At 43.0% G+C, this 24,925-nt stretch overlaps 1 protein-coding gene across 2 annotated transcripts in view; it reads right to left on the reverse strand.

Moving 5' to 3' along the window:
* PIDD1 (p53-induced death domain protein 1) overlaps window positions 1-24,162 on the reverse strand; it is a 35,251-nt gene extending 11,089 nt beyond the window's left edge. Inside the window, exons 1-11 of one of the 2 annotated variants that reach the window (XM_072985619.2) lie at window positions 23,963-24,162; window positions 21,396-21,512; window positions 15,738-16,111; window positions 14,027-14,440; window positions 8,985-9,188; window positions 6,629-6,683; window positions 5,553-5,754; window positions 3,826-3,948; window positions 3,038-3,217; window positions 938-1,085; window positions 389-524 (exon numbers count right to left, since the gene is read on the reverse strand). In XM_072985619.2, the coding sequence (XP_072841720.2) occupies window positions 389-524; window positions 938-1,085; window positions 3,038-3,217; window positions 3,826-3,948; window positions 5,553-5,754; window positions 6,629-6,683; window positions 8,985-9,188; window positions 14,027-14,440; window positions 15,738-16,002 (1,727 nt within the window). In that variant the 5' untranslated portion in view covers window positions 16,003-16,111; window positions 21,396-21,512; window positions 23,963-24,162. Of the gene's footprint in view, window positions 1-388; window positions 525-937; window positions 1,086-3,037; window positions 3,218-3,825; window positions 3,949-5,552; window positions 5,755-6,628; window positions 6,684-8,984; window positions 9,189-14,026; window positions 14,441-15,737; window positions 16,112-21,395; window positions 21,513-23,903 lie in introns of both variants that reach the window. The other variant, XM_072985618.2, reaches the window with a different exon arrangement.
* Between the last annotated feature and the right edge of the window lie 763 nt (window positions 24,163-24,925).

Raw genomic sequence — 24,925 nt, forward strand, 5'->3', positions numbered from 1 at the left:
ATAGCTGATTATATATCATGCTCAGTATCAGAGGAAGCTTGGTTCCGGATATCAGTTGCTGAGGGAACATGAGTGAGGGAGTGCTACAGCACACACACACTTTGGATATTCTGTATGTGCCTAGTTGACCCTTCTGTGAAGAGAATGCTAGACAGATACGTCTATCGTTTACTTCAGCAGGTATCCCTTTTAAATAAATTGGTCAATTAGACCTCTACTCCTGCAGTCATCTGTGTTGAGTACCCAATTCACATGTTAAAATCGGCTACCCATATGCCCAAGGAGGAAGGCAGGGCTAGAAAAGCCTATTTGTACAGAACTGAGCATCAGAGGAAGCCCATTTATGCAAGTAGCATTATGGATGGCTCACGCTCTCAGGTCAACTCACCAAGAAAAGTGGGTGACTTCAAACAAAGCGTAGAGGTGGGTAAACTCCAGCACCACTTGATCTGTTATGTCATTCCAGTTTTGAGCGTTCCAATCTCCATGCAACAGATGGACCCTGGAGTGATCCAAGGTGAGGCCTGAGAACAAATGGAGCAATGTTTGCATACAGGTGTTGAGGCTGAACTCTCTTCAGTTCATAATTACATCAGGATGGATGAGACTTTGCTGATGGTATATTATTAATAAGATCTGTGAAGTTTGGAAAGGACTGGGGTAATCTAACCAAACATAAACACCAGGACGGCTTTGCAGCTCAAAGCTGTGTTGTGCAATCCTTGCACAACACATGACCTCAAGGATTAACCCATTTTCCTACAAAGAAGATTAAGTGTCTGACTCAAACACACATTTAATGGTGTGTGCTGAACATTTAATATTTATGTGTTGTTCATCTAATTGATCTGTGAAATATAGACATAGAATTCCTAAGGAAGCTCTTCCATCACAAGACTTTTTCTGTTTGTTGTTTAGTCCCCTGGAGCACACTGACCTGTGACTCCTGGTGGCAGTGGGAGCTGAATTTTAATGGGCTGAAGGAAGTCCACAGTAGAGTTCTGGGAGAGGTAAAGAAGGGGGCTAGCAACAGTTTCTGGATCCTCTGTGATATCTCGTAATTCCTTTGCTGACACAGGTAATACCTGTACATTAAAAACAGAAAGAAAAAAAAAAGATGTGATCCACTTCTAATATATGAGCAGGAGAACTTCTCAGACCTCATTTTCCGCAGCAAACTTCTATATCTTGCAAAGAAAGGAAGTGCCAGACCAACACTGTGAAATCTTAGTTATGTCCTTCAATGAATCGTGAAATTCCCTGCGTGACCATGGACCACTCACTTGCTCTTTCAGCCTGGCCTCCCTAACACAGTTGTTCTTGTGAGGATAAAGTGATCAGGGGTGAGATACATGTACATTACTTTCCACTCACAAGAGGAAAGGATGGATTCTTACATTTTTTTTAAAAAAAAGATAAGAATAAAGTACCACCAGAGAGAGATTTCACTTCTGGCCAGAAAGGATAATGAAGAAAGCTCATTGGATTCCAGGGTTTAATAATTTGACTCCTAAAGGGGAGCTTATTGATTTGGGAAAAGAGCCAACGCTTCTAATCCTTTAGGTCCCTAACTTGGCTCAGTTATCTAATAGCTAACAAATCCTAGTAGTTTCCTGGTTACACTCCACCACCTGGTGCCCTCCTGGAAATATTGGATTACAACTCTCAGATACGTGATGATCAGTGTCATAGCCCAATATGTCCAGAGAGTATTGTGCTGGAAAAACCTATTGGAATAACATACAGAACAGCACCCTGCCGACCCATTTTGTGCAGGATTGTCATTATTTTCTTTCTAGGTAGTACGAAGTGGTAGCATGTGCATCCCAAATATTAGTAAATTAAATTATGATATTCAAATCAAATTATAGCAAGTGTGTAAAACCTTTAACATTCTGGTTATTTTGAGCACTGTTCAGGCCTTTAACAACCACCCTATGTACCTAAATAGTGGAAAAATAAATCTTGCATGCTTCTCTTTTAATACTGAGTGCCTGCGGGAAACATGCTCTGTATCTGCCATTGGACTCAGATGTTTCCTCTGTCATGCTTTGGAGTCTTTGCGATCACCCCTTCCTTCCTGCTACTTCCTTTGTTATCTGCCTTTTCAACCCCCCCCCCCACTTTCTGCTCTCTGAAGATAGTTACGTGGAGATGTAGCTCCATGTTACATGTATGCATAAAAGAACAAAGCCCAAACTGCTAGTAAAAGTTTTTTTGTTTCCCTTAACCATCTAGACTGATCATTTTTCCTCTTCAAAGATCAGGGGTGAGACTGATCAATATTTCCATGCCAGATGAGAACCCACATTTTTACACTCAAAATAAATGTGTTGGTTTTTAAATAAACATCAGTTATTCTTCCATAGGTATTCTCTGTTTGAATGTATTAACTCAGAATCTAATACGTATACAGCTCCTGCATAATGTGAATATTTGTTGCACATGGAGACATGTAGCAGCAGAAAGAGGATAGTTCAGTGATGCAGAATTCATTGGGTATGCAATCGTGAAAGACCCCAAGAAATCTCACTCTTGAACAGTCTCCTGCAGATATTGTGCATTGGCCTTTCAAGCTTATCTATGAAAGCCTGAGCACCAGAGCCACCCCTGCACAACTGAGTCATCTTTCTCAGAACTCCATAGCAGTGGCCAAACACCCCTCACAATCAAAATGGCTGATTGCAAAATTCTAAGTGTACATAATTGCCGGAGATGATTGGACCCAACAATTACTCTTAATCTCAGCGTCTCAAAATAGATTTAAGTGCATGTAGACGTGGAACAGCCTTAATTAATCTTTACAAGGCAAAGTTGTAGCCTTAACAGAAAGAGAAGGACTTTGAACCACAACAAGAAAAGTCTAATAAGAGGCTTTCAGGTGATGGCTTTTGACTTTTTGCCTTTAAGGCACGTGGTCTAAATTGCATACATTGAATGGCTTTCTCCTCCACCTTCCCAGCCTAAGAAAATCATCTTGTTGGCATGTTCTTGGATATAAACTCCCTCCTCCCAATCCCCCAAGTGGTTCTCTGACCTGGAGCTTCACTGTCCTGGTCTCCTCCGTCACACCAGGAGGAAAAGTCACTTTAATGTTGGGATCCACCGTTGAAAAGAGCAGCGCCCCTTCCTGGGGGACTCTGCATTCATTCTCTACAAGTCGAGAGACAACCACGAACCAGGAGAAGTGCGGAACGCAGCAGCACGCCAAACGTTTCTGTTACAGGAAGCAGAAGAACAAAACGGGCCCTTTACAAAATGCCAGCACTTTAAACAAGCAAAGGAAAACGGGGGGTGGCTTTGTTTTGTCTGCTTGTTTTGCTTCATCATGAGTGTAAGAAGGACAATTTGCATATACAGTTCTACAAGCAGCCTCCCCCAATCTGGTACTCTCTGGGTGATAGACTACAATTCCCAGCATCCCCAACCACATCCATCTCCATGGTGTCTCCTCCTACTCTCTACTTAAGTTAAGCTGCCCCAAATCCTGTTCCTCACAGGGGAGCTGTTCCAGCCCATTGATAATTTTGGCTGACCTTTTCTGGTTCTGTAATATCTTTTGTCTGAAGTGCGGAGGCAGAACTGTAGACAAGTTACTTTTTTGGACGACAACTTTCAGGAATCTCCCAGCCTCCACAGTCAGCAGGATTCCAGGAGATGTAGTGCCAAAAAGGCTTGATTCGGAACAGTGTTGTCAGACCACAAAATTGAATACAGGCAGTACAACACTGGCAATATGACTTTCTGCTCCTTTCCCAATGACCCCCAATATGGAACTTGCTTTTTTCCCCCACAGACCAAATGACATAACGCTGTTCAGCCTACCTTCCCTTTGCGTCTTATTCTGGCTCTTAAATCACTCCACTTCTGTTCACTGAAGGTTCTAATTATGACTTCACGATTAAGCCAGCTCTGCGGGAAGGCATAAGGCATCCAGATTTGCACCTCCTGAAACATGAGGCAGAACAGATGGCTTCTGTGAGTTGGCCACAGGGAAGGCAACCCTACTTGAGTGGGATGGCATGCAGAGCAAAAGAAGGAGCCAAGGTCATCAGAGCACTTCATGTCTGCTGCACCCCACAGAGGCACCAGGAAGCAGTGAGGACAATGGGAGGAGGCTCACCTGGCAACCTGTGTGTTGCTCTTCAAGCCCAAGGGAGTACAGCAGTTAAAACACAAAAGAGACAGGAGTCTCACAGGGACACTAGAATGGAGTGGGAAGCCTTTGTCTTTTCAGCTTCGAGAAGCCCCCCCCCCCATCATGGCCCATGGCAAAGGATTATGATAGCTTCAGTCCATAACATCTGAAGGACTAAGTGTTCTCCACCTTTGTGCCCAAAATTGGATGTAGCTTTATCCCACAGAGAAATAATAGGAGAAGAATCTGAACACCCACCTATCCTGTGCTAGTCCACAAAGTTTTGGCAAGCTGCATGCAACAATTAGTGCGAAGGCTACTAGAATGGACTGTATAACCTGAACAGTACACTCAGCAGCTGCCATACTAGAATGTCATAACTTACTTTGAGTGGGTCAGGGTCAAACTAGCCAAGTGATTACGCCTTTAAGCATGGGGATTTTGTATTATGCACAGTTCTTACTCTAAAGACATTAATAATATGTAATGACATGTTGCAAAAGGTTTCTTTTACTACTGATATTTTTGTAATATTTGTATTGACTTTGTGCAAATGGGCTTTTATATGCTTAATTGCAAAACATGGATGGAAGAAAAGTGGGGTATGCATATACTTCAGTGATTATTTTCCGACATAGGAGAAGTCTGGTTTCAAATGTCTTTGTGTCATGCCCCTCTGATCTGGCAATCCATTTCCCCATTCCCACAGCCGGCCTCTAGATATGTGAAATGCATATGGTATGTTGCTCAAGAAAGCAGACCGCCGAAGAATTGATGCCTTTGAATTGTGGTGCTGGAGGAGACTCTTGAGAATCCCCTGGACTGCAAGGAGAACAAACCTATCAATTCTAAAGGAAATCAACCCTGAGTGCTCACTGGAAGGACAGATCCTGAAGCTGAGGCTCCAATACTTTGGCCATCTAATGAGAAGAAAAGACTCCCTGGAAAAGACCCTGATGTTGGGAAAGTGTGATGGCAAGAGGAGAAGGGGATGACAGAGGATGAGATGGCTGGATAGTGTCTGCGAAGCAACCAACGTGAATTTGACCCAAATGTGGGAGGCAGTGGAAGATAGGAGGGCCTGGCATGCTCTGGTCCATGGGGTCACGAAGAGTTGGACATGACTAAACGACGACGATGTTGCTCAATATACCCTTTCCCTCTGATCCCTGACACTATAAACATATCTGGAGCCTTGAGTCCCAATTATGCTGGTATTAAGTGAAGCCAACCTCTTTAATATTACTTTGCACAGAGGAAACAGCTATTTGCAAGCAGTCCAGCCTTTACCATGTTCAGCACATAAGTAATCTTTGGCTTGCCAAACTGATTTCTTTCACTCCTAGCATTTGAGTCACAAGGCTTGTGTGAATCAACACTATTCTGATTTAACTACTTTGATGATTACTTTTACCTTCTCGAAGTCCATCCCATGAGGCCGCAGTTCCAGGACTTCGCTTAGCAAGATGTCATGATGCTTCAGCTTCACCCACTGAGGATCAGGGGAACATTTTTGGAAATGGATCGTTACTGCAGAAGTGGTGGCACCCTGGGGAAAGCAAAGCTGGATACCACAGACCAGGGAGACTCTGCAGCCTTCAGGAGTCACGACGAAGCTTATAAGACATGAAGAGAAAGAGCAATGCTTTAATGGTATTATAACCCTACTTTCTCCGAAGTCCTTTGTAAGACTTCATAAATAGGAAAATCTGGAGTTGGAATTCTAAACTGACGGACTTGGTTTTCTCCAAACTACTTGACAAAAGGTGTTGAGTCTCTAGCTAACACGACCCTCAACCTGCCCCTCTTAAGAGATCCAAAGATTGGTAACTGAGCTTTGTGAAGTGACAAAAAGGAATGGATACTCCATGTGGTGTGAATAGTTACCTAAAACTAATATGATTCTTGCCATTCACAGATGTTCTTGCCCTCTGTTCCTGTGTAGGCTTGGAGGGAAGGAATCAACAGAAAGCCATTTGCAGCTCCCTGCCTACTCTAGCTGACCTATGGACAGGTATCAGCATCAGTTCTCCAAAGACAACAACACTTAGTGTCCAAGATGCTACCAGCAGTTTTTATGGCAACACTCCAAGCACTGCTGCCGCTGGCTAGCAGAGAGACAGGCGGGCAGAAGCAAAAGCAAATACAAGTGTTCTGAACAGCCTGGTAGCTGCAATTTGGAAAAGGTACCTTTATGGGTCACAGGTCCAGAACTTGCTCAGACTCAGAAATTCTGTGAGCTCCATCTGAAAAGTAGTATTCCAAAGCTCTGTCCATCATTCAGTCTACTAGATTCTGTTTGGATTGGTTGCTCTATTAATAACTAAAACTCAAATTCAAATCTGGATACCTCTTTAAAAACTCTGAATTGAAAACTGCTTTAAAAAGAATTTTGGGTACATTTGGTAATCCAAGAGGATGTCAACAGGACAAATTGAGATGATCAGCAAAATGTAGGAAAACATTAGCTGAAAGCACTACATGAAATACCTGTCCTCACCAACTCCAAGGAACAATCTTCTTGATTCTTCTAAGGCAGAGTCATCTGCAACAAATGGGAAAAAGCAAGCACGATAGTATATTCATATGAATACATACAAAAAAGTGTTAGTTCTTCTCTTGGAATTAGTTAGATTCACATGCTATACTTCTACAAAACAGGGCTGGCCCAAGATATTGTTCGTTCGTTCGTTCGTTCGTTCGTTCGTTCGTTCGTTCGTTCGTTCGTTCGTTCCTATCTATCTATCTATCTATCTATCTATCTATCTATCTATCTATCTATCTATCTATCTATCTATCTATCTATCTATCTATCTATCTATCTATCTATCTAATCTATCTATCTATCTATCCCGCCCTTTTAGACTCCCCCAAAAAACTGGACTCAATGCGGCTTATACTAAATATAGGTTACACATAAAAACAGGAATGTTTGAAAGCTAAAACCAATAAAACAAACCAGAACACGCCATAGCCAAAATCCTATTTGCTTTTTTGCTTTGCTTTACATAAAAAACTCTGTATCTTGTATACATGATTTTTTTAGTTGTCTACCATAGACTCAGCCAAATCACATACTCAGCTGCATGCCCTGATGTGCAACAGAAGTCAGAGTACTGCAAAAACTAGCTGTACAAATTTTCATCTATGCTCAGTATTTCATAAGAGAATTCTGGCTGCTATTATAAGAAAAGACAAGGATGCAGATAACAAAGTGAGGAGCTAAACTGGAACATTAGCTGCATCTCCTGTGATATAGATTTCCATGAAATTTGTTCAGTGAATCCTATGAAAAACCATTGTACACCTAAGGGTGGTAGTGATTCTTATTGTATAATCATTATTGTTAATAAAATATTTCTTAAAGCATTGTCTCTGCCTTATGTTGTTGGTGTTGTTATTATGTGCTGTCAAGTTGGAACTGACTAATAGTGACCCTAGTAGGGTTTTCAAAGCAAGTGAGATATTAAAGGAGCGATTTTACCAGTCCTACATTTTTGGGAGTTTTCATGACTGATTCAAACCCTGGTCTCCAGTCCTGGTCCATCACTCAGTCCAAAACACCACACTGCATATCCTATCTGCCTTGGACTGGGGCTTATCTGTTTGACTCTTTGGATTACTGCAATGTTTTTAATCTCAAGATCTCTGCTAAGAATGGTTGCCTTGTTTGGTATCATTACTTTATCTGTTCTGCTTTATTGATGGCCTGTTTTTACTAGAATTGTTCTTTCTAACGGCTTTATCTTGTACTTGTCTGGAGAACAATTGTTAATAGGTAGCCAGAAAATGGAATGCATAAATAATAACAGCAACAAATGTCTGAGATTGGGTTTGGTTTTATTACTCCTACATCTTGTAAACTCTTGAGAAGTAAAAAGGGCTTATCAATCCAAAAAAAGGTAGGCCCACTGAATCAATGCCTGACATCCTGTTTCTGAGTGCAGTAAGTTACACCAGAGCAGGCCCATTGAATCAAGGGGGATTTGGCGAAGCAATTCCTCAAAAAACTCCATTGATTCAAATGGGTCTACTCTAGCTATGAGTTACTGTCACATTCCAACTAGAGTAGGCCCACTTGAATCAATGAAATTTACTGTTGCAGAGTTTTGAATTTCTGGTAAAAGTCTTCTTTTGCTACATAATAGAAGTACAGAGAGGAGAATAGTTACAGAGTCCACCGCCTACTCCTTAACTGGCTCTTAAAGTCTCTATAACTCACTCTGAGACACTTGTAGGAGAAAGAATATAAACTGTTTATTTACTTAATATCTTCTTGAAATTATAGAGTTGTATAAACTGCTTTCTTTACTGCACACATACTAGCAATCAACCAAACAGATCAACAAACAACTGCCTCCAATTGACCAAAGAGAGAGACCGAGCACTCAGCAGAAAGGTGGGGATCTCTTCAAATTCAGAAGCTGGAAGGAATCATTGGTTAATGCTTGATAGATAATCACCAGTGCCCAGAAAAGTTCCTCTCAGTCAGTCAAACTACAGACAGCAAGCAAGGTTGTAAATGAAACTCTAACATGTATAAAGGAACTGACTAACCAAATCCCCACTGATTCGGTGGGTTCTAATTGCAATGAAACAGAATTTCAACGAGTGGAAGATTTCACAAGTTTACTACTGTACTGATTTAACAAGTCTATTTGATTCAATGGGTCTTCTCTAGTTTGGGCTAAATTCCATACCTTCAGCTTGTCTATGTGCATAATGCAAACTGAGCATCCTGCTGTGTCAGCCAAACGGTCAATCAAATATCACTTTCTGAATTTCACTGAAGAGGAAAAGAGACCAGCTGCTCCACAGACAAATTAGGCAGAATCAAAGCAATTACCTGGCCGCAGAGGCACTTCTGGTTCTCCTAGAGGATTACCACGGAGATGCACAAAAGGGAAGCTCTGGATCTCCCAAGGGATGCTGCGCAGCCTATTATTTTGCAGATCAAGCCTGGACAAGTTGGGAAGATGGGCGAGGGATGCGGGAACTGTCACCAGAAGATTGCTGTGAAGTTGGAGCTGCCGCAGAGATTGTAAATTGTCTGCAAGTCAGAACAGGAATTTTAAAAAGAGGCCCCTCTTAAATCCATATATGCCTAAGTGCATACGCATTATGTGTACATAGAGGGATATGCCTATGCCTGGGTGTGTGTGCATACACCTCTCACTTAGTCCACAAATTACAAACCCCTTCCAAAAAGGGGCCTTGCTTTAACCTGCCGCACACTATAGTCATCAATTCAGTATTGCTAGATTATACAGAAACCCAGATTCCTTATACAAATAGTCATTATTGTGCATTCATCCTGTACTTGTTTTTATTTCTATTTCACTGATGTTACTCAGCTTAAGTGCCATATTTGACAGAAAGCCAGAATATGCATATTTATTTAATTAACAAATAAATGCTTACTACAGTTTTCTGTACTTCCATTTGTTTCATCTATATCACTTACACTAGTCAAAATAAATGCATATGGAGAACATAATTAATAATAGTATTAACCAAGGAGAAAAATGTGATTTAATGCTGCCATGTGTCTAGGACTGTGTTTGATTTCAAAGCATAACCCGCTTACCCATCCCTTGACATTCATTTGTATCTGTAAACCTTGCAGCATCATACTCCACAAGCACAATGCAGCCATGTTAAATATCCTTAACTCCCGTTGTTTTCAGCGTGTATTTTGAAATACAAATAAACCTGCTGACGGGTGTTTTGGGGGAACACAGAGAGAGAGAGAGAGAGAGAGAGAGAGAGAGAGAGAGAGAGAGAGAGAGAGAGAGAGAGAGAGAGTCCCTGTTGCTTCTGCTGGACCTCTTAGTAGCTTTCCATGCAACTAACAATGCTATCCTTCTGGTCCGTCTTTCTGGGATGGGACTTGGGGACACTGTTTTATGGTGGCTCTGCTCCTTCTTGGAGGGCAGCACTCAGAAGGTAGTGCTGGGGGGGGGACTCCTGTTCAACACTCTGGCTGTTGGCCTGTGGACCCCCCAGGGTTTTTGTTGTCCCTATCTTCAAAAAGCACAAAAAGGAGGAACCTGGGAACTACAGACCAGTCAGACTGATATCAATCCCAGGGAAAATTCTAGAACAGATTATGAAGCAGTCACTTTGCAAGTACTTAGAAAACAATGCAGTAATAACTAGAAGCTAATACAGATATGTCAAGAACAAATCCTGCTTTGACTAATCTGATCTCATTTTTTGATCAGGTAACCTCTCTGGACAGAACAACTGTCAGGTGGATACACAGTTGGCTACAGAGTCATACTCAGAGGGTGATGATTAATGGCTCCTTCTCCAACTGGGAGGAGGTAACAAGTGGGGTCCCCCAGGGGTCAGTTCTGGGCCTTGTGCTCTTCAACATTTGTATTAATGATCTGGATCAGGGGGGCACAGGGAATGCTCATCAAATTTGCAGATGACACAAAATTGGATAGCTAATACTCTGTAGGACAGAAACCAAATTCAAAATTATCTAGATAGTCTTTAGCACTGGGCTGAAAACAACAGAATGAAATTTAACAGGGATAAGTGCAAAGTACTGCATCTTGGAAAAAGAAACAAAACACACAATTACAAGATGGGTGATACCTGGCTCAGCAATACTACGAGTGAGAAGGATTTTGGAATCATTGTAGATCAGAAGCTGAATATGAGCCAACAGTGTAATGTGACTACAAGAAAGGCAAACATTATTTTCAACTTTAACAGAAAAATAGTCTCTAAATCCTGCAAGGTACTGGTCCCCCTCTATTCAGCACTGGTTAGGCCTCATCTTGAGTACTGTGTTCAGTTCTGAACATCGCACTTCAAGAAGAAAGTTGACAAACTGGAACAAGTTCAGAGGAGGGCAACAAGGATGATAAGGGGGCTAGAAACCAAGCTCTGTGAGGAAAGACAGAAATAACTTGGCATGCTTAGCCTTGAAAAAAGAAGACTGAGAAGAGATATGATACCACTTTTCAAGTACTTGAAAGGCAGTCATACAGAGGGGCAAGATCTGTTCTCAAATATTCCAGACTGCAGGACACGGAACAATGGGTTCAAGTTACAGGAAGCCAGATTTTGGTTGAATATCAGGAAAACTTCTTAACTGTCAGAGCAGTACAGCAATGGAATCAATTACCTTGAGAGGTGTTGAATGCTTCTACACAGGAGGCATTCAAGGGAAATTTAGACCAACTGGCAGATATCCTTTGATTTGTATTCCTGTATTAAGCAGAGGGTTGGACTCGATGGTCTTATAGGCCCTTTCAACTTCATTATTCTATGATTCTAGGGTTCAGTTTTGTCCCTTACGCCTTAATATCTACATGAAACCACTGGGAGAGATTGTCTGGAGTTTGGGGATTAGATGTCACAAGTGTGTGGATGACACCCAACTGTGTTTCTCCGTACCATCTAAATCCCAATAAGTTGTTTCAGCTCGAGATCAGTGTCTAGTGTGAGTAATGGAGTGGGTGGGGGTGAATAAATGGAACTTAATCCAGACAAGACAGAGGTACTCCTGGCCATTCAAAAGGAAATAGGGATGCAGCCTGTGCTGGCTGGGTTACATTTCCTCTGAAAACAAAGGTACACAGGTGCAAAACATGCGAGTTCTCCTTGGTTTATCTCTGAGCCTGATTTTGCGATCGCAAAATATGTTTTAATGGGGTTTTTCGCTTTGCGGCGATCGGTTCCCTGCTTCGGGAACCGATTCTTCGCATTATGACGATCAAAACAGCTGATCGTCCAGTTTTTAGAATGGCCGCTGGCTGCTCAAAATGGCTCCCCGCTGTTTTTAGGAGGCATTTTTCGCAAGACAGGCACCCGAAAATGGCCGCCGTATGGAGGATCTTCGCTGGACGAGCAGGTATTCAGCCCACTGGAACGCACTGAACGGTTTTCAATGCGTTTCAATGGCTTTTTTCGCTTTACAACATTTTCGCTCTACAGCAATTTCGCTGGAATGAATTAATGTCGTCAAGCGAGGCACCACTGTACATAGGTTTTGTCAGTGGCCAGGAGTACTTTTGCAGAATTGAAACAAATGTGCTTCTTGTGACTGTTCCTGGGGAGGTCTGATTTGGCTAAACAGCTTGGGTCAACACAATCTCAAATACTGCATCTCCCTTTATGAGCCTGCTGGGTGTTAAGATCATCAGGGGAGGCCCTTCTCTTGGTCCCACTACTCTCACAGATGCGGTTGGTAGGGATATGGGATTAAGGGTGGGGGGAGAACAGCAAACATAAGCCAAGCCTAATCAAGAACCACAGCTATCATTACACTGAATGTGCAGCAGGACCACATGGAATAAGAGCGGCTACAGCTAGAAGCAGGATACCATCAGAAAATGGCAAAGACAACGATCTCTAGTGGTGTGTGAACCTGGGGGAGAGGGGGAAGGTTAGTTCACTTGACCATTTAAAACTGAAATAGGGCATTCTAGAAGAATTCCTGACTCCCTGCAGGAAACATGTCTTGCTGTTTTACCAGCAACACACCAAACTTTTTCAGTTACATTTTAATTAACTGAGGCTTTAGCTTAGAATTGTCCTTTGTGCCATTTCCAAAGCAGCTACATTAGTCCATCTAACAATTTTAAAAAATTCTTTAAAATGCCATAGCACCTCCAGTGATCCCCAGTTGAAAGCTTGTATTAATGCAATTTAGAAAAGATAACCTGTTTATGCACTAGGTACAGTATGATAGGTGAGAGGCCACACTGAGCCATACATTTCTATCCTTCATATCACCCTCTCTAGCTCTTGTTAGATAATTCCTCTTCAGACTCCACTTACACAAAATACAAGTACATACAACCAGCTCTCTTCCTCTGACCCACTGATCTCACCCAAAAATGTACAATAAATGCAGAAAACACTACATTCCTGAGACTGCGGGAACCAAAAAAAAAAAAAAAAACTTTGGCAATGCTCCTCTTCTGCTTGCCACGGGAACAGTCCCAACTCCTGAGTTGCCAATAATATTAAGAGAGTCTGGTGCAAGATGTGCCAATTATACAAGAGTATTCTTATAACCCAAGGCCCTTTGTGCATCCTGCTTTATCATTGACAGTAAACTGCTCATTAGCAACAACAAAACTATTTTGATGATGCCCCTGCAGCTAAAGGGAGCACCTCACTCCCACTGAAGCACTGGCATTTTGTGTGCAGACATAAAAATACTTCAGGCTGATTATGATGAGCATCGTGCAAGTCTTTCAAACATAAACAGCAGTTTTTAAAATTGATATTGTGTTGAGAATATCTGCCAGAAAATAGTCTGAAGTAATCAGCAAGCCTCATCCTATGCATCGCAACATGACTGAGTTCAATGGGAGTTATTGCACAGTAGTAGCGCATACAACTGCACCTGTGAAGCACACTGTTAAGTACTGTATGTGTTTATGACTGTAGCTTTAATTTCACAACATATCCACAAGTGCAGCTTAAGAACTAGTGGTTAAATCCTAGAGATGGGCACAAACTGCCCAGCTGGTAGTTCGTGCTGGTTCGTTTAGTGGCTGAACAGGTGTTCTATGGTTCAGCACCCCATCCCCTCCGGCAGGTGCCCACTCAGAGGCAGCAGCCTGGCTTCCTTGTCCTGCCTCCTCCAGATGCTGCCTCTGACTGTGTGCCTGCCAGAGGAAGTGGGGTTTTGAAGTGCCAAACCCTTGTTTGGCCACTAAACAAACTAGCATGAACCATTCATCTCTGAATCCAATTGCAAGCCTCAACTAGAATACAGACCTATTGAGTCAACAGGATTTACATTAATGTTGCTTTGAGGAACCATATGATGCAATGGGTCTTCTCTTTTTGGGGCTGTCAATTGGATTAGCCCTAGGAAGATGTTGGCTCCCTTCCTCTTATCTGTGAACACCTTACCAAGGGAGCTGGGGATTTCTGTCAATAGGTTCCCGGAGAGGTCCAGCTCTGTGCAATTCTGAAGGTTGCCAATCTCTTCAGGAAGTGACTGCAGTGCATTTTCTGAGAGGTCCAGTGTTTGTAGTTCAGCCAGTTCCCCAATGCTTTGTGGAAGATTTCTGAGCTGGTTTTTCATGGCAGAAAAGAAAGTCAGCTTGGTGAGCTGGCCAAAGTCCTCTGGCAGCCCCTGCAAGCTGTTGTGTCCCACTAAGAGGCTCCTGAGATTGGTTAGCCTGGTAATGCAGGGAGGCAAAGCAGCGAAGCTGTTGAAGCTGAGATCCAGGTGGGCAAGGCAGGTTAATGCCTCGAACTCTTGTGGCAAAGATGCCAGCAATCCTCTCCGACAAGCACCGGCTTCATCTCTGAGGTGTCCACCTGCAAATAGAGAAAATGCAGCCAGTGGGAAAAAAGAGATTCATATTACAAGAATCTGTGATAGTTCAAACGAGATGTGTTTCCTATTCAACAGCGCAGCAGACCAAATAGTGTTTCTTGGAAAGAAGAGGAGCTAAAAGGATTTGTTGCATCGGGGCACTTATATGTATCCATTAGGAAAAAATTGGATTTCAAGAGATTACCCCTTTGATAAATGCAATATGATAAATGCATGGTCCAAAGTAAGTTCCATTGACTGAATTGGAAATTAGTAAGTAGGCTCAGGATTAGGATCTTAAGTATATATTGCTATGGCAGGCAGAGGGGAGTCCTTCCACAGAGGAAGGCAAACACATGTAGATTCTATAAGGTTTCCTCTACCCTGCTTTGAAAAACAAGCCTTTAAAATTCAACAATTACAGAATGCACCTCATGCCTAATAGAGGGCAGGATGAAGAAGAAAGCATGTTTCCAGGAAGGGGTATTTTTCTTCTTCTCCAGCAATCCAGAGATTATTACATACAGAACTTAGGGCAAAAAGATATCCAAACACATTTGAAATGATGCAGAAGGATGGGAGAGAATTCGTAGAATTAAAATCATTGAGTCAAGCTAAACATAATTATTTGGAGGCAGGAGCAGATGGGGAACTGCCTGCACTTGCTAAGGATGCCATACCCAAATATGAGCCTTGCGCCATTGCCAACAATGCCAAGTGCTTTTTGCATAATTATGCTGTAAATGACCCTAACGTGCTCCTGCACAATGGGGTGGTACATAAGTCAAAACAACAATATCAGAGAACTATCTCTTCTTAGTCACAATTGAAACAAAGGTCAATTCCAAGCCAATTGCAAGAGGAGATCCAGCAGGAAAATCTGGCCTCTGTTCAGCAGAGGAGATGGAAAGACGCCAAGACTTATGTGTACCCACTTGGGATTCAGTCCAACTGAGAACAGTGGACTGACCTCTGAGTAAACATGCATGGATCTACTCTTCAAGAAAGGCACAGAGGGCTGCATCCATGCAGCCCCTCTTTGGCACACCTCCTAAGAAGGAAATCCTGCTAAAGTCAAATACTAGGCAAGCATGTATAGGTTCAAAACTTAGTGCTGTAATCATAGGACAAACAATCCTGGGAGTAAGCCCATTAAAAATTGTGGGAATTATTTCTAAGCAAACATGCGCAAGAGGGGCATTTTAAGTCTGTTCTGCATCTTTCTGAGAACACATATGACTCCAGGACCAAAAAAACACAAAGCACTTAGAACAAAGCAACAACGGTTGAAGAAGTTACCTTTGAGTACGAGGGATTTCAGACACTTCAGGGCAGAAATGGTGCCCAATGTGGAAGCAATAAGGTTCTCATTGCAGTTCAGCCTCAAGAATTCCACCTGCGCTACTTCTTCCCTCCGTGTCTCAAACAGCTCAAGGAACTGGCGACAGCCTTCAGGGTAGACGTCTAAGTTGAGTCTGTTGCCAGCCAGGCAGGAGCTAGCAGGTGCCTCGGCCCCCAAAGTGCCCTCCCCCAGAGAGTCCCCAAGCTCCCGTCGCCCTGCCATCTTCTGGTGTTACATTGCTGTTGGCTGTTCATGTTCTGACTTGCCAGCCAAACAAGCGCTGGGGGTGCCACAAATAATTAAAATGAGCTATGGAGGAGAGTGACAGCTTCTGGAAAAAGAAGGGGAAAAAAGGGGAAACATTTTAGAGTTCCACACCTACAGCATTCATATGCATAGAGAAAACAACACAGGCTGTACCTGAGATGGTAAAAGGCATTACAGATAAATACATGGATAAATAAATAAATAAATACTAGAGTGTAACACATTCTTCTCACAGTACAATAAGGCAGGAGAATATAAGCATGGTATAACTATAAACGGTGGGTTGAAATATGAAATAACTTGTGAGTGGACTGGCTATATTTTAAGATCCCAAGCCCTTATTAAATACTAAATTCCCATAAGCAATAGTAGATCTCTTACGTAAAGAGCCCTCTTGTATTAATGGGTAGGACTCAGATCGTACCAGTCATGGAACCTTTCTGAGCGCGCAATATGGAATGAAATCTGGAGTCACTGGTTTGTAGTACCTTGTTCTTTCCTGGAGGGTTGAGTTCAGAAGACAGTGATAGGGAACTCCTTTTTCAGGACTATGGCCAGTGGTTTAGGGCAGCGGTCCCCAACCTTTTTGGGACTGCAGACTGGTTGGGGGTGCAGGCTCCGTGCGTAGGGGGGACGGGGAGGCATCCCTGCGCTCATGGAGGGGTGTGCCACGCTCATGTTCATGTGATATGCCCACCTGGGAGCGCAACACACACACATACCTGCGAGCGCGACACTCCTACTGTGCATGCGTGCGGAGGGGCAGAGATCCCAGTTCCAGGAAGCCCACAAGCTGGCACCCGGCTGTGGACCAGGGGTTGGGGACCCCTGGTTTAGGGTGTCCCTCAGGGCTCCATCTCGTTTCCCATGCTTTGTAATACAGCATGGAACCACTGCACTTGTCTGAAGTCTCAAGTTTTTAGTTCTACTGTACTAGGATGTCGATGGCACTCAGCTCTATCTTTAGTTAAGACTAGCATGTACCATAAGTTACACTCATTCCTGGAGATGTCTGATCTCGTCAAGGCAACATACATCTCTATTTAGATGTTTTGACTAATTCAGAATGCTGTCAGTTACAAGGAGCATTTGACTCCCCCTTGCTACAATAACTCATTTGGCCAACAGTTTCTTTTTAGGTTCAATTCAAAGTCCTAGTTATGACTTATAAAGCCCTACATGACTTGGGAGTGGGCTATTTGAAGCACCGTATTTTCTCATCTGAGTCTCCTAAAGTTTTACTTCATTTATTTACTTCAAATATATTTACCCTGCCTTTCTCCGTAAAAAGGACCCAAGGCATCACTGAAGTGGTTAAACCGCTGTACTGCAGCTGAAACTGTGCTCACGACCTGGGGTTCAAATCCCAGGTAACCCGCTCAAGGTTGACTCAGCCTTCTATCCTTCCGAGGTCAGTAAAATGAGTACCCAGCTCGCTGGGGGGGGGGGGGCAATGTGTAGCCTGCATAATTAAATTGTAAACCGCCCAGAGAGTGCTTGAAGTGCTATGGGGCAGTATATAAGCAGCACACTTTTTTTGCTTTTGAAGGACAACATTCAAAGCTGAAAACAATGACTATACATACAACTATGGTTTACATAATTAAAAGACAACATTTAAAGCTAAAACAGCAAGTATAAAAGCATTAAAAAGGAACAAACAATTACCACTCTGAGAAATGGTAAACACAAGTAGTATTAAAGACCCAGTCGGAGCAATAATTCATAAGAATCCATCTAAAAGTCACACTCAGGTGTGAGAAAATGCTTGCCTGGGGAGAAAGGGCTTTGCCTCCTTGTGGAAGGACAGCAAAGATAGGGCCAGCTTGGCCTCCTGTGGGAGGGAGTTCCAAAGTCTGGGAGCAGCAAGAGAGAAGGCCTTTTCCTGTGTCCCCGCCAAACAGCTCTGTAAAGGTGGCATGACGAAGAAAAAGGCCTCACCTGATGATCTTAACACTGGAGCCAGCTCCTAATGGGAGATACGGTGTTTGAGATAACTTGGACCCTGGCCATTTAGGGCTATGTAGGTTAAAACCAGCACTTTAAATTTTGACCAGAAACTAATTAGCAGCCAGTGGAGCTGCTGTAACATGGGGGTTATGTGATCTCTGTAACCAGTCCTAGTCAGCAATCTAGCTGCTGCATTTTGGACCTGCTGAGGTTTCCTGACACCTTCATTCGGGAGCTCCACGTAGAGGGCATTACAGTAATCCAGCTGGGAGGTAACTAGAATGTGTGTCACAGTGGCCAGATCAGATCTCTCCAGAAGCAGATGTAGCTGGTGTACTGGTTTTAATTGTGCAAATGCACTCCTGGCCACCACTGAAACCTGGGTATACAGGCTCAGAGATTAATCCAAGAGCACCTCCAAGCTGTGCACCTGTGTTTTCAGAGGGAGTGTAACCCCATCCAGTACAGGATGCATCCCTATTTCTTGATCTGCTTTTTGACTAACCAGAAGCATCTCTGTCTTGTCTGGATTAAGTTTATTTACCCTCACCCATCCACTACTGATACCAAACACTGATTTAGAGCCAAAACAGCTTCTTTGGATTTAGGTGACAAGGAGAGTTGTAGTTGGGTGTCATCGGCATACTGGTGAAACTAAGTCCCCAAACTCTGGACAATCTCTCCCAGCAGTTTCATGTAGATGTTAAATAACACAGGAGACAAAACAGAACCCTCAGGGATCCCACAGGTCAGTGGCCAGGGTGCCAAACAGGAATCTCCCAACACCAATGTCTGAGTTCTCTGCTCCAGGAAGGACGGAAGCCACCATAAAACAGTGCCCCCAAGTCCCATTCCAAAGAGACAGGTCAGGAGGATACTATGCTTGATAGTATCAAAAGCTGCTGAGAGGTCCAGCAGAACCAACAGGGACACACTCCTCTTGTCCAGTTCCTGGCACAGGCCATCCACCAATGCGACCAAAGCTGTCTCTGTCCCATAACCAGGGCTGAAGCCAGATTGAAATGGACCTAGATAATTTGTGCCACCCAGGAACCTCTGGAGCGGAGAGGCCACAACTTGGACTAGCACCTTCCCCAAGAATGGAGTATTAGATACTGGTCAGTAATTATTCAGTATTGTGGGATCTAAAGAGGGCTTTTTAAACAATGGTCTTACTATTGCCTCTTTTAAGCATGATGGGATCATAACCTGTTGCAAGGAGGCATTCACCACTCCTCCTACCACACAACCAGTCCCTTTCTTGCAGTTTTTATGAGCCAGGAAGGGCAAGGATCCAGTAGACATGTGGCAGCCCTCACTTTTCCAAGGGTCCTCCTGACTATATCTTCAGGATGCAGAAACTGAAGCTCGTCCATTAACAAGGGGCTAAGCAGAGGCCATGGTTACATTAACATTTTAAGATCTTTGGGCGATCTTATTTTTGTCCTGTACCAAAGGAGGCAGAGGACATTTTCTGGGTGGTTACTCCTAGGCTATGGAACTGCCTGCCATGGGGAGCTAAGCTGACCCCCTTGCTGTGGCCCTTCTGCCAGCAGGCAAAAGACCTGTTCATTGAGGCAGGCCTTTTGCATTGAACCTGGGTTGCTTTTGAAGGGAGTCTTAACTAGTTGAGCAATGGTTATCTTTCATTGGTGGGTTTCCAAATATGACTTTTAATGTATTTTTAAATTCTAAATGTATTTGGGTGTTGTTGTTTTTTTTAATTATTGCTACCAGCTGCCTTGAATGCTGTTTTTGGCAGAGGATGAAAAGGCCAACGTTTCCATAAATGTAGGAAATAAACAATTCTTAAAATGGCTGCAGGGAAGAGGGTTTTTTTTTACAAGTGCAGCCTTGTCCATGATGTGCCCCCTTTCACGAGGGACTCTAGCCTTTTTTGGCATCTGTAGCTACTCATCCCCAAGAAGAGTGGAAGAGACTGAAGAGTTCAGCTGCAGCACATACAGCGGTCAGTTTTGTGCAAGTTGGCCAAGAAAAGTCTCCGTTGATGTAGTGGTGAGAGAGCTGAACTGAGATTTGGGACATCGAGCTTCTACTCCCTACTTCACCCTAAAACTCACTGGGTGACTTCTGGTGACTTATACCTCACAGGGCTGTTGTGGTAAGAATAAAAGTGGAAAGGAACTAAACCGTTTCAGCTCAGTGGAGAAAGGCAAGGTATAAATATTACCACTAAATAATAAACGAATTAGAAGCAAATTCAACCAAGTTTCTGCCAAGCCATCAGAAGACTACAGCTCCAATCCTACTCTATGCAACTCATCATTTTTCCTCACAAAGCATAACATGGTCTTATTATCATTAGGCAAAATGGCAAGCATAAAATGCATATAATATAAACACATTTTCAAAAGATGGCAATCTCACTTTGGCATACAGTAAGTGTTTGAAATATTTTAAAATCTCCCCTCTCACAGCTACTGCACAGTTGACATTTTCTGCCCCTTTTTGCCACCTTATCATATTTTACAGTGTTTTTCTGGCATTATTTGCATCAAAGTAAGACATTTAATACTTGCAATGACAGGAGCTCTACCTGCTGAATTTTCTTCTTACTGGATACAAAGGCATTTTTGAGACCCCTTCAAAAATATCTTCCTCACCTAGCAAAGGATTTCCTCAATGAATGAATGAACGGATTTGCCGGTTGCTAAGAGACAGTAAAATCAAATTATAGCCCAATTTTAATGTACCGTATTTTTCGCACCATAAGATGCACTTTCCCCCACAAAACAGGGGGGGTGGAAAGTCTGTGCGTCTTATGGAGCGAAGAAAATAGATTATATTTTCCTGTTTTCTTCTCCTAAAAAATTGGTGCATCTTATGGAAAGATGCGTCTTATGGAGCGAAAAATACGGTATGCTCTAGAAAAAACTTGGTTCAGTGAGCTAGGTATCTGACTGCAGAGCCAGAGGCTGGGAGTTCAATTCCCCACTCTTCTTCTCTTCAAGGATAAGAACCAGCCTGAGTGGCCTTGGGAAAGCTGCACAATCCCAGGACACGCCCAGAAGAAGAGAATGGTAGACCTGAGTACTGTTTATCTTTGAAAGCCATAAATAATAATGATGATGATGATAATGATGATGATGATATGATAGAATGGCAAAGTCAGTGCACTGGCCATTATGCACAAAATATACAAAACCCTGTGGGAACATCAGGTAGAGAAGGTGTCAGAAAATGAGGAAGTCAATATCTTGTGGGATTTCCGGGTCCAAATGGATAGACACCTTGAACATAGCACACCAGACAAAGTAGTAATAGAATGAAGAAATGTCCGGATCATTGACATTGCAATTCCAGGGGATGCCAGAGTTGAAAATAAAGAATTTGAAAAACTAACAAATTACAGAGACCTGGCAATCGAAACATCTCACCTCTGGAAGAAACATACTTCAGTGGTCCATGTAGTCATTGGGGCTTTGGGAACAATATCAAGAAATTTCACCCAGTACTAGAAGCAACTGCAGATCTCAGAAATCACACCATCAGAGCTACAAAAAAACCAACAATATTAGGAACAGCATACATACTGCACTGATAATTAACAGATACTTGGGTTTTTGGTTAAAACTTGTATCTAATACCAGTCAGTGTTTTTATAATTTTGACTGTGTCTGATGTTTTTGAATAATATTACAGAGAAGCCACAGCTACTTTTCCCCTGCAGAGAGATGAACAGTGTTGCTGGTAAGAACAATTCTGGGCAAAGCAGGTGTAATCCCTACTATCTTCATATTCCTGCAATATTTTTGGGCCCTGCTTCAAATCCAAGAAGAATTCTGGGAAAATGAAGATGGCAGCAGCTGTTGTCACTTCAGCAAGCCTTTTCCCATTGCTAGGCCTAAAGATGTTTTGGGGCTTTTTAAATGGAATTTAAATTGAATTTTTAAAAAATGAAAAACAAGAAAGGAAGATTATCATTAGTCTTGGTAAGATGTTCACTGGCTCTGGTATTCACCCCACCATGCTTGGTGTTAATACTGAGCCTGCTTGTAATTCTGTAAAGTGAAGCACTTTGTATGGAATTTATCCTGATAATTATTTTTAAGTTTTCTTTTTTACTTTTGGCCAAACAACTGAATTTTACTTAATTCATCTTGCATGTTTTCCACCAGAAGGGTCCTTTATTCTAACACAGACACACACAGACACACAATCTTCATAGCTCTCTGGCTATAACTGTCAAACAGTTGTATTGCAAGCAGAAATGAAGCAAGAAAGTACTGTCCTTTCACTGGATCTCTATGTCACTAACGCATAGCCACGTAACTTGAAAATCTGCTTTTCTTAAAGAATTTATTGTCATATTAGTTACATTTTATCCTGCCTTCACTTCAAAGAGATCAAGGTGGCATATAGGATCTTCTTTACCTTCTCGGTTTATCCTCTTAGCAACCCTGCAAGGTAGGTCAGGTACTGATCTAAAGTCAACAACAGTTTAATTACTAAGTGGGGTTTGAACCTGCGTTTCTCACTTCCCAGCTCTCCAACCACTGCACATTACCAATGCTCTTGAACAGACTGTTCCAGTCTTGCTCTGCTTCCGATTATGCTCTGTAGACTGTTCTCTAGACATAGGTGAAGAATGTGCAATATTACTGGAGAGAATGTTTATTTTAGTGGGGACTGAGTTGCTCTTGCAATCAGAGTTGAAAAGAGCTCCCACCAACTCTTACAGTTATTTAAACCAGTGGTTCTTAACGCGGGTGATAATGCCCCCCAGGGGGCAATTTCATTTTTCAGGGGGGCGGTAGAATGAAAAGGGGCAGCGTGGGGGTGCTGGAGCAGAAGGGGGGCAGTAGAGGGGCACTGGAGCAAGCCAAACCTGTGAAGATGGCTGCAGCCTTTTTACAGTGTGCCTGAATATATATTTTCCTCCAATTTTAATTTAGTTTCAGACTTTTTGTCTTGACATTTTTAGTTCCTGCATTTGTTTTTATGCCCTTTTTATATTTCTTTTTGTGTCTTAAAATTCACTTGCAACTAAATCATTAAATGTTACTTTTTTGGGGGCATTTCATTTTCTTGGAATTTAATTTTGTTTTCAGGGGTCATTGGATTTAAGTGTCTTAAATGAATGAATGAATGAATGAATGAATGAATGAATGAATGAATGAATGAATAAATAAATAAATAAATAAATAGGATAGCATCACCGTGGGGAGGGGGGCGATGATAACTTCCTCAATGGCTCAAGGGGGCGTTTCTTTCAAAAAGGTTAAGAACCACTGATTTAAACAACAGTTCTCTGATAGGAACTGTAGCCCAAAGCAACCATATTCTGAGTTGCCCATCTTTTCGTAAAGAGGTGTATTGGTGGTAAGAAGTACTCAAGCGAGTGTATTCAAAACTCTGGTTTCCACGGGTCTCCCAGCCATCACCCAGTTACAAACTGGCTTCACCCCCAGCATGTGCTCCCTCTTTTGCCCTGAAGCAACCTGGACAACAGACAGCAGGACGCAAACACAGTGGAAATACAGAGTGAAGCCAAACTGGAAAATGAAGTCTTGGTTCCGGCTGTTTCGTGATGGGAAGTGCCTTAACTCCCCAAAACAACTATTGTAGTGCCACATTTATGGTAAAACAGCTGGAAAGTCTTTCCTCCTAACCCCGGGTTGGATGGGGGTTGACTGTATAAAGAGAGAAAGGAAATCTCCCTGAACTCACAGACCTTTTCAGTGTTAAGTTCATATTTTCGACCCCTGGCGCTGGAAATCGGTTCACTGCGGCGCTGCAGCCTGATATTCTGCCCCCCCCCCTGCAAGAACGCCTCCCATTAAGTTACAAATCAGACACGGAACTATCCCTTCCGACTACAAAGCTCACCCTAAACTACAGTACTCCCTCAACCCATGCCCCTTTGGACACAAGACGATCCTTACCCACGCTGGCGGGACCTACTCTCTCCTCTCTGTTGCTCTAGTGTCACTCCGATTCTTACCACACTTCCTGGAAAGCACGTGTTGGAATTTCAGGGGAAAGTTAGCTCAAGGAAGGTGCTGAGGCTCGCAGCTTCACGGCCTCCTGACTAAATGTCTCCTACTCGCGCACTGCCGCCGAGAAACACCAAATCCCCTCCGGGAAGCGCCTCTCTTTTAGATACGGCTCCTCCCCGCTCCCGGGTTCCCTTCCTTCCTTCCTCCTCGGCACGCCGAGGGTTGCGCGCTTTTGGCGCGGAGAGGAAGCGGCCGTTTTCGTTTGTCCAGAACCAGCTAGGAAACTACATCCGTTGCGACTTGCGGATCTGTCAGGTTTCAGTGTGCCGCGCCTGAGCCTTGCATCGCCGCTTTTTTTTTTAAAAGGCATGTGGGCTTATTTTGCTGATGTCATGTGTAAAAGGGAGGGGGTTCTTGTATCTGTCAGATCACCCGGGACCCTATTTCTGCTAAACCTTACGCATTCCCTGCCTTCGTCAAAACCAACCAGAACCCCCATTACGACCTGTCAAGTTGATCTTAACTAAATAATGTGGTGCCTCGAAACTTTCAACCAAAATCTGAAAAATGCCACCTCAGAGACGTGTTGTTTGAATAACTAAGGTTTTTAGCTGCCACTTACCAGATGCCATCAATACAAACACACATTCGCTCTGGGCTTTAATGTCAATTTGAGTACTGTACAGTATTAAGGAAAAGCATATCATGCGGTCATATATAGACAATAGCAAGTAGAGGCTGCAACAGTGTCTCTTTCTCCTCTGCTGTGCCTGTTCGGGGTGTAGCCTGCCAGTTATGGACTCCAACTTCCCTGCAGCTTCAGTCACTAGACTCAGTGATCAGAGTGACTAGAACAACAGTCCCAAAACATCTGGAACGCACTATGCTGGTGAAGGCTGCATGTTGTAGGTGGTTCAGGCAAGCTCATTCACCATTAAGGTGCATGTGTGTGCACGCGTGCGCACACA

The sequence above is a fragment of the Pogona vitticeps genome, chromosome 1 (assembly GCF_051106095.1).
Source record: "Pogona vitticeps strain Pit_001003342236 chromosome 1, PviZW2.1, whole genome shotgun sequence".
Taxonomy (NCBI): Eukaryota; Metazoa; Chordata; class Lepidosauria; order Squamata; family Agamidae; genus Pogona; species Pogona vitticeps.